This window comes from Zerene cesonia, chromosome 16, assembly GCF_012273895.1.
Source record: "Zerene cesonia ecotype Mississippi chromosome 16, Zerene_cesonia_1.1, whole genome shotgun sequence".
In the NCBI taxonomy this organism is placed as follows: domain Eukaryota; kingdom Metazoa; phylum Arthropoda; class Insecta; order Lepidoptera; family Pieridae; genus Zerene; species Zerene cesonia.
The window spans coordinates 8,891,307-8,901,525 of record NC_052117.1 but is presented as its reverse complement, the minus strand read 5'-3'; the positions used below and the strand labels follow the sequence as shown (position 1 = coordinate 8,901,525).

General features: G+C 34.8%; 1 protein-coding gene across 4 annotated transcripts in view; it reads left to right on the top strand.

Moving 5' to 3' along the window:
• The first annotated feature begins 2,264 nt into the window (after positions 1–2,264).
• Positions 2,265–10,219, top strand: part of LOC119832739 (acid phosphatase type 7) — a 15,204-nt gene continuing 7,249 nt past the window's right edge. For 2 of the 4 annotated variants that reach the window (XM_038356460.1, XM_038356462.1), the window contains exons 1-7: positions 2,265–2,587; positions 4,329–4,523; positions 4,707–4,828; positions 5,275–5,459; positions 6,073–6,273; positions 8,095–8,213; positions 10,084–10,216. In XM_038356460.1, coding sequence (XP_038212388.1) covers positions 2,467–2,587; positions 4,329–4,523; positions 4,707–4,828; positions 5,275–5,459; positions 6,073–6,273; positions 8,095–8,213; positions 10,084–10,216 — 1,076 coding nt within the window. In that variant the 5' untranslated portion in view covers positions 2,265–2,466. Of the gene's footprint in view, positions 2,588–4,328; positions 4,524–4,706; positions 4,829–5,274; positions 5,460–6,072; positions 6,274–8,094; positions 8,214–8,890; positions 9,010–10,083; positions 10,217–10,219 lie in introns of all 4 variants that reach the window. The other 2 variants (XM_038356459.1, XM_038356461.1) reach the window with 1 other exon arrangement.

Below are 10,219 nucleotides of genomic sequence, written 5' to 3'. Positions count from 1 at the left end.
CTAGTGACATAGATAATAAAACGAAAACAAAAATTAAAATGTATATTTATAAAACAATATAAGTAAATATTATTTTGTAAAACTTCATCTTCATTTGTCATTGTTTAAATTGATCGTTTTCTTGTTTTTTTCTTTATTAGGTTTGAAATCAATTGATGTTACATGTGATTGTTAATCAATTTCTAATTGCTTTTGTCATGCATTATACTGATGAATTGTTTTTTATTATATTTTATAAACCGATTTGTTTGTTTTTTGTATAATAAAATGCATATTTTGACGTGACAACGTCTTAAATTAGGTTGCGGCTCGGAGTCACTCATGAAAAAGTGTAACGCCCGGTAACGTTACGATGAGTCACCGAACTATGATCGGTCCGCCGCGCGCGCAGCACTAGAGAATTAGGCGCATTGAATCGGCGCGTGCTTGTGTGTCTGTCTCTGTCTTTTTAGTAAACAAAATATATTTTCTATACTTTAAATTTGTGCAATTCTTTTTTCCTATTGTGCAATTTAATAATATTCATATCAATAAATATTCTACCGAGAAAAAGACGTTGTCACGTAAAATCTTCGCCCGTAAAATCGACTTTACAGGCAACCATTTTTTTTTTTACAAAAATCGATAGTGAATTTATTATTAAAAATGTTTTATTATTTTTAGAAAAAGCCCAAACTCCTTTACCCTTGGCTTCTCACCGCGTGGCTGTACTCCGTCCTCCTGATAGTGCTGTCCCTCTGTGGCACTATCCTCATGGCACTACAATATTCAAAAGATCTGGAAACGTCTGCAGAAGTAAACACAATGGTGTCTGTGTATTTCATTTATGCAAGTAAGAAATAGGTTTTTCCTTTTTAATAAAAAAAGCGGATTTAAATTTTTGCTTACATTCTTTTTTTAAAAGGGACCGCGAAATAGCAGACATTTTTAGCATATCCACAGATAAAGATTACTGCCTTTATCTTTCATACTCTCTCTACTTTTTCATACAGTCAACGTAATGAATTATTCAAAAATGTCACCAACGTCATATTATAAAGTACCTAATTCATTTGATATAATGTTACAGTTAGAACTTTTAAAAAACAACTTAGAAACTACTTAATCGATGAGCAACGTAGGGTAGACTAATGTCCAGTTCTGTGCTTTCATTTATTTATTTATTTATTCATTTATTTGTTTTTTTTTTCTCTATAGTATGTCAATAATTATTAATATTTTTAATATGAGTCTATGTTTAAGTAATTTATGTATTTATTGCTATATGTGGATATTTATGTATGTATATATATATATAAATGTTTATCTTATTTTAAGTACACACTATTTTTTATTATTATTTATATATGCGTCGTTTTGCATCCGTGAGTCGGAACAACTTAGGATCTAGTTGAAAACCAGCGCCAGGCCAACGCCTGGCACAAGCTGAACTAGATCCTTTTTGGCGGTACTGTGGGACACGCTATTGTTGTACTTTTTTTTTTCTCTTTTCTGTTATTATTTACTTTTGTTTTAGTTGTTTATTTTATTATTTTTTATTTCATCTGTATTTTTGTGTTTCATGTCGCCAAATAAATGTTTTTTTTTCTTTCTTTCTATATTGAAAGAATTTCTTTTTTCAGTTATATTATACTATTTCGCATCAGTTGTCAATAGCAGAAGAGAAGAAATGATTCGTGATCAATGTACATACAGGGGTCATCATCTAATAGGACACAGAGTATTACCAAAAATGTATCCTTAAATACTGCTTAAAAAAAACAATGTGAAAATCATTATTAATCCCTCGGTGTTTATTATGATGGTTGAAACCAAGTGGAAATAGAGGAACGGATAACAAATGATCAGACAAATTATTTATGTAGTAAATAAGCAAGCAAAGATCTCGATATATTTAAAAATAAATGATTAACTTTTTATCGAGTTTTTTATTCCATATAATAAAAATATATAAAATATCCCGGTGTACCCGTTCAAAAGGCAGTTTAGTCTTGTTAAAATGCAGTTTCTTCGATACCTTGTTGAAATTTATTTGTGGAATTGACGGGTTTTAATTGTTATGATATTCAAATAATATTATAACATTTCACCATTGGCCATATTTTAGCCATATTGTTATTTATTTTTATTTATCATAGAATATTAGACGCCTCTACTTCTAGACTCTAGCACCCACCTACATATTTTTCTTTTGTGCAGTATGTACGCAAAATATTTTTTTACAATTTGCCCTGAATATGTCAACTGTCATTTGACAAGATACCAAACCGAAACGTCAGCGGTCAGCTATTCAAGTGCGTTAAGTCGAGTCGATAAAAATAAATTGTTTACATTTTCGAACAATAACATAATATAGCGTAAAGGCTTAGCTTGTTCTAATATCAAACTTCGAAATATAGTTCCGCATGTTCAGTTAATATGCGATAGTCAAGTATTGTGGCTGTGTTTGTGTGCTATCAGTAAACAATGAAGGTATTTTTAATAATATTATTTTTGGCCGTAACTTCGGCAAAAAAGGAAAGTCGCGTGAATCCTGGCTATGACTGCGCTTATTGCCAGCCTGAACAAATACACATAGCTTTCGGTGGTAAGTTATTATTGTTAATTGATTACGAATATTTCTTTGTTTGTGAATCCATAATTTTTCCATCGAAGTACGCATTCTAATTGCACGTCTTATTATTAATTATTTTAATTTTCCATTCAACAGCAAAGGAAATTGATTATTTTTATTGTTTAAATAATTGAGTATTAATTAGTAAATAATAATAATAATAATAAAAATATGAAAAACTGAGGGTTTATTTTTGATTTATAATTTTGAAATTTGAATCCATCACAATGATTTTAGCCAGCTGCCTAGGAATAAATAAAAACTTTACATCTATATTCCCTATTTTGTAAATTATCAGCAATGTTTGAGTTTACATTATTGTCATAGACTTAGTATCTAATAAATATGTGCTAAAACTATTTCTGGGAATTTATCTACTGTTGCCAAGACACCTACATTAATGAACATGTTAAAAATTAGCCAATAAAATGTATTTGAAATGCTGGAATGTTCTATAAATATATACTTAAAAGATAATAGAATTCTACAAATTATTGATGTGGCATATGGCTGTAAAATTGGTAATTATCCTACTAATATTATAAATGCCAAAGTTTGTAAGGATGTGTGTGTGTTTGTTGCTCTTTCACGCAAAAACTGCTTAACCAATTGTAATGCTAAAAATTTGCTATTTGCTACGTGGACAGCTGGACAATTGGATTAACATATAGGCAATGTTTAACATGATATTCCTACGGGATATGGACTCACGAGGTTGAAACCGCGGAGCGCAGCTAGTATTAAATAAAATCATGTAATTTATACTTTTTTTATCTCATCATCAGTAAAAAGAGCTGGTGTGCCACTTGATGCTCATGCTACCACTGAACTATGAATATTTATAAAGTAAAAGTAATAAAACCTATATATCTTGTTGGACTTTTTATCCCTAAATTATGAGTAGTTAAATCACATGTAGGTTTTTTTAAAATATTACTTTAGAATATTGCTATAATTATTTATTATATTATGTTACTGACATTGCACGCTATGTATCTATCATTTAAACTAAATAAAAGAGATAATTTGATAAATAACAACAGCCGAGTAACAACTGACAAATAAGCAATCTTATCAATATGTTATACAAATATAATTAAAGATATATGGTGGAGCGCGGGTGTGTACAGATTAACTGTATTTTGTTAATATTAATCATTGTTTATGTCCTAAATAATAAAATATACTTGTTTTTGAAATTTTCTGTGGTATATTATCCTGTAATATAAACGAGACGGTCAATGAAATATTGACCGTCTCGTTTATACACTGGTTAATGTGTGAGAGTAGTATCAAAAGGTTCTGGGTTTGATTCTCTGTATATACTAACTAAAAAAATGTCTTGGTCTGCCAGGACACTAATCACACTAATCACCTAGTTTCCTGTAAAATAACACTGATTCATTAATATAACAGTCATGCATTTGCCCCTGCAATAGAACACAGGAATTCAGTATAATAAATCTAAGTTATGAAATAATATAGTTTACTTGTAAACCTATGGTTATTACTTCATGATTTAAAACATCTAATAACAAATTAAGAACTTTTAAGTAACCAACCAGCCTTCCTAAATTCACAGCCATTTTACAAGAAATTCTATTTTTTTTTTAACTGACGTTCATTTGTTGTCACTTGGTCCCATTTTTTAATCTGGATTGGTACCTCCTCCCCAGGAACGTAAAAAAGGGCTTAATATTACTTTATATTCCAGAGAAAAGCAACGACATAGTCGTAACATGGACGACATTCAACAACACGCACGAGTCGCGAGTGCAGTACGGGCAAGGTGTAATGGACCAAGAGGCTGTGGGCACGCGCACGCGCTTCACAGACGGCGGTCCCCGGAAACGGTTCATGTGGATACACAGGGTCACACTGGCTGACCTCAAGTTTGACACGAGATATGGTATGTTTTAAATGAGCATGGTTAAAAAAATATAATACAGAGTAACATAATGATGCATTAATTTAAAAAAATCCGCTTAGCTTATACATAAGTTTCATCATCATCAAATCATTTAAAATTTCGTTGATCATTTAGTTTAGAAAACTTAAGAAATACTAAAAAAAATATGAAATCTCGCATCAGAATACCATGCTGGTTCGAGTTACGGTTGGTCAGAGTTGTTCTCTTTCAAAACTCCTCCTGAAGGAGAGAAGTGGGTAGTACGTGCGGCCATATACGGCGATATGGGAAACAAAAATGCTCACGTGAGTAGAGGATTCTTTAATTATTACTAAGATTTATATAGGGTTTTATCATAAAATATAAAGGTTTAAAATTACATGCTGGTGTAAATCCACACACACCCACACATTTGGAAGATTTATTGAAACAAGATTTATTTATTTACGATTTTAATATTATAATCTGTGTATAATGCAATGTTTACACTGTACAGTGCACATAGCCAGATTGGTTGACCGTTATTTCTTATTTATGTCGTTTCCTTTACACCCTTCCCAGTCCATTTCTCCTGTCCAGTCGTCAATCTTCTCCTTATCCCTTACCTCAAAAGGGCAGCGCATCCGCAGAGGCACCAACTCTGTGGATGTTCACAAACGGTGGTGATCGCTTACCATCAAGCGAACGACCAGCTCAGTCGCCCGCTATGACATATAGTAATAAAAAATAAAAAATTGTCGTGGGCCTCCAGTCGCTGTCGTACCTCCAAGACGAGACGGAGCGCGGGCACTTCGACGTGATCCTGCACGTGGGCGACTTCGCCTACGACATGGACACGGACGACGCGCTGGTGGGCGACGAGTTCATGCGGCAGCTGCAGCCGCTGGCCGCCGCCGTGCCCTACATGACCTGCCCCGGGAACCACGAGGCCGCCTAGTGAGTGTGCTCGCCAACCGACTTGGGAAAGGGGGGGAGTTCTCGTTGTTGAAAGAGTTTTCAGTGACTCGAAACTAGTTAATCATATAATTTAATCTATAATCTCTTTATGATAAATAAATAAACAGCACAGCATGTCATTTTCAATTGAGGAAGAGGGAACTCTCTGAGGGTTTTTATAATTTATCAGGGGAGTTACAAGTATAACCACACACCCAGTTTGTATTGAAAATAAATTGTCTAAACTATTTAAACTGCGTGAATCGCTTTCATCAATCCATCTACAATAATTACTCTGAAACTGTCAACGAGGGTATCTAATAAATTTTCACAGATATTTTATAAAATGAATATTGTCATGAGGAAAAGTAAGGTTCTTTAACATAGTTAAATGTTTATTGAGAACAGTTTCCAATCAACCCATTTTAAAATCACCCTGATGTGATCCATTGATGTTATCAGTAAGATAATTCATTCCCTGAATCCAAAGAGATATATTTCCTAACAAAAAACACCAACTATGTATAATTCTTGTTCTTTTTTTTTTCTTTTTTTATTCTCTCTTTTCTTTTTTCTTCTGTTTCTTTTCAATTTTTCCTTTTTCCCTTTCCAGCAACTTCAGCAACTACCGCAACCGCTTCACGATGCCGCAGGGGCACGAGGGCCTGTTCTACAGCTTCGACCTGGGCCCGGTGCACTTCGTGTCCATCTCGACGGAGTTTTATTACTTCCTCGAGTACGGCCTGAAGTTAGTCGCGGAGCAATTCGACTGGCTCCAGAGGGACTTGGAGATGGCCAACACCGCGGAGAACAGGTGTGGTAATCCTACTATCACACTTCACACTAGTATTGTAAATGTGAAAGTTTGTTTGTTTGTCCGTCAATTACGCTGAAACTACCGAACGGATTTTGTATAAATTTGGTATACGGACAGGGTATGAGCTGACTTGGGTGATAGGATACTTTTTATCAATAAATGCTCCACTGGGATAAAACAAGAATCTCGATATCCGGGCGTAGCCGGGACGACCGATTATTAATATATAAATGCATTGCCTATAGGCTATATATGTATACACCCTATAATATTCAGGGATCCTCTATCCAAGGGTGAAAGAAGATTTGAAGATTTTGAGATTAGCGCCTTCAAACAAACGAACTCTTCAGCTTTATATTGTTTCTATAGATAGCTAAAAACTACTTAAAAAAGGAAAATCAAAAGGGATTATATGTTTTTACCGCTTTTCCTGTAGAGGCGGAGGAAATATAACTCCAGAGCTGAATAGCAGCGGTACCCATTCATTATCTATTGTTTTTTCTACTAACTTAATATAAACAAACATTATCAGTACTACAGTGATGTTTTGCTCACTTTAGAAGATCTGGGTGTTTTTTGTCTTAAAATATCTTTAACAACAACAACTTTTTGTGTTATTTACGGTTCAATATTTTGAAAAGATAGACATCCCCCCCGCATAGATCCCGTCCCCGTGTGGTTACCGGTATAAAAATTTTACTATTTCCTTTCGGGGGTCCTCAAAATATCTCTGTATCAAGTTTCAACCAAATCGGCTCAGTTGTTTCTGAGATTAGCGCGTTCGAGCTAACAAACAAATTCTTCAGCTTTATATTAGTACTAGCTGCGTGCCTTGGCTCAACTCGGGCAGTCATTTAAAATTTATATTTTAAGTTAATATATAGGATAAAGGATAGGATTAATAATAAAGTGTGACACGTAACTTACATTAAGATAGATATAAACAATCCCAATCGACCTTTTTTTAACCTTTCTAAATCTAAAATTAATATTCTTATCAAGTCCTTACAATGGTTTGATTTACAACCAATTTTCTATGAAAATTTTTCAAATACGTTAGCGAGGTCGTTATATGTAGTATTTATAAATGGTAAAATGGTTTGGTTTTATTTAACTAGGCTTTCTCGAGTTTGCCCGGATTGCCTGCATGTTACTGCACATATGAAATTGCCAATTATATCACTATTAGATATATCATATCTCACCCCTTTTTCGAAAGTTATATTAAAAATGAAAGGTATTCTCATCCCATGTTCCGGATAATTAAAACACATATTATATTTATTTAGAAAGTACATGATTGGGTCCAACGTAATATATTTGGGTGCACACTGCATGTTTTATACACCCTTGGCTTAAACAGAATCCCAAATAAGATCACCCACGCTAGTCTAGCCTTGTATCGTGGGCAATGACAACTTGGTCTTAATTTTCCATCCTTTAAAATTCATATGGGGCAATGTAACGGTGAGAGAGTGGAAATATGACAAAAGTAGTTATTAATCGTAAAAATATTAATGTTATAACGCGTATATATATAATAAAAATTTATTTATTAAGTGACCATGAACGGGTCTATAAAATTAGGAAAAAACTCTAACCGACTTCAAAAAAGGAGGATGTTCTCAATTCGACTGTATTTTTTGTGTTTTGTCACCTCATAAGCTATTACTGGGTGATGCGATTTTGACGATTCTGTGTAGATTCAGAAGATGTTGCTTTTCACGTGGTCCCGGCGGTTTAGTATTTGTGCTCAAAATATTATTAAAACGCTCGAATAGTGTTTCATTTCTGTATAAAAATAAACCCCGTTCCCAGGGCGAAACGGCCGTGGATCATAATATACGGCCATAGACCAATGTACTGTAGTAACATTGGGGACGATTGCTGGAACAATTATCTGCCTAACCGGGTGGGACTGCCGGCTTACGGGTTCGGTAAGTGGGTCCTAGGATATGCGGTTTAGTACCTAGGTAATATATATATAGATCGAGGCCCTGGAATTGGGGGGAGAAAAGGTAGGTCTCTAAATGTAGTTGGCAGTAGAAAATATCCACAAATGGGTCTCTGGGATTTTAGGATTACAAGGTATTGTCCGAGCTTAATCAATAGAAAAGAAAAATTAAAAAAGAAATAACCTTCCATACATTTCAAGGTAAAGTCAGCTCCTTACCTTACTATTTCATATACATTGTTAGACATTTCCTTTTGCACGCCTATCAGTTGAGCATAATTTCTTTCATCTGTTAAAAAGAAAATAAATACTGTTCTCAAATGTGTCTTCAACAAAAAACACTCTTCTAAAATGGACAAAACATCGTTCCTTACAAGGAAATCACATGAGAAAAAAACACAATATCGTCATAATAACAAGGCACTAATCACGTGCACCTATTAAATCGCCTATTAATATCTTCTGTCTCTCTCTAACCGAAAAAGAAAGAAAGAGAAGTTCGCTATACCCTATTGGAATCTCTACTCGCACACGCACAGTCAATATAGTACTGGGCCCATCGCGTAAAGGGATTCTGACGTCATCCTTATCGAATAAATGGCCAATTCAAATGGTCGATTAATTATCGGTCTAGCGGTGAGTCGTGGTTTCGGGTTACAGGGCGAAACGTCCATGGATAATACTGTACGGCCATAGACCAATGTACTGCAGTAACTCGGACGATATAGATTGCAGTGTCGAGTACACGAGAAAGGGGCTGCCCCTGTTTGGAGCTTTCAGTGAGTATATTTTTGCTATCCAACTAGGAACAGGATCGGTTCGGCGCCATATTGTGACGGTAGTGTTACAAAGAAATTAATAATCTGAGTTATGAAATAGTCATATAAGTAAATAATGATTATTTACTATATATTTTTCAGATGAGATTTGACACATTTATGCCATTGGTGTTCCTGTTCTTAGTTGGATCGCATAATAATTATGTTTATTTTTAATATAGTTCTATACCGCGGCTTTATTCGTATCATAACTGCGTAATCTATGTTATAATCTATCTCTGTGCCATTTTTTTGTATGATAGTTGGCAAAGGAGCCGGTAGGGCGCCTGATGGTGAGCGACCAGCTTCGCCCATACATTTTTGGAGACGTTATATGCCTGCGCAAAAGGATCGCCAACTTTATTGAATTAGGGATAAGGAGAGGATTAATGGATGGAATAAAGGAAAGGACTGGGGAGGGTGAGGAAAATACGTGTCTCCGACTCCCCCCCCTCATCGTACGTACATCGTTTCACGCCGGTCTTCTGTTAGGGTGTGGTACTTCCCCGGTGCGTGTTGGCCCAATTCGTGCCGAAGCGTTCTCGATTCCTGGACTCCTATTCAAATATGATGAGTCGTGCTTTTGTGTTTAAACATTATTAGAGTTTACAGAGATTTATTTGATGCTAGCTTTTGCTCGCTTCGCACGCGTTATATTCAGAGTAAAACCCCTTTCCCTATACCGTGAAGAATTCCTGCTATCTTTGAAATATCTTTATCGCTTTATTTTATTTTAACTGAATTTCTTTGGAACCTCAAAAATAATAGTATTTCTCTATATTTAAATCATTCTATCTATCAAAAAATATATATATGTATATCAAATTCTGTTACGTATTTTTAGAGATCTAAAGCATACAGACACACGGACGGCGGAAAACGACTTGCGTTTTACTATGTGGTGATTAACGTAAAATAAGCTACAACAATGATCTAAAATCAATCGACTATAGAGTATAGAAATCACTTTAAAAAAATGTTTTCAATGAAACCGTTTTTCTATATTGGTTTATAGGTAATTAATGTTTATTTCAGGTTTAGAGCCGCTGCTCAAAGACTACGGTGTGGACGTCGTGATCTGGGCGCACGAGCACTCGTACGAACGCACTTGGCCGCTTTACGATCAGAAGGTGTATAATGGCACCACGCACCCCTATGTTAACCCCAGGTG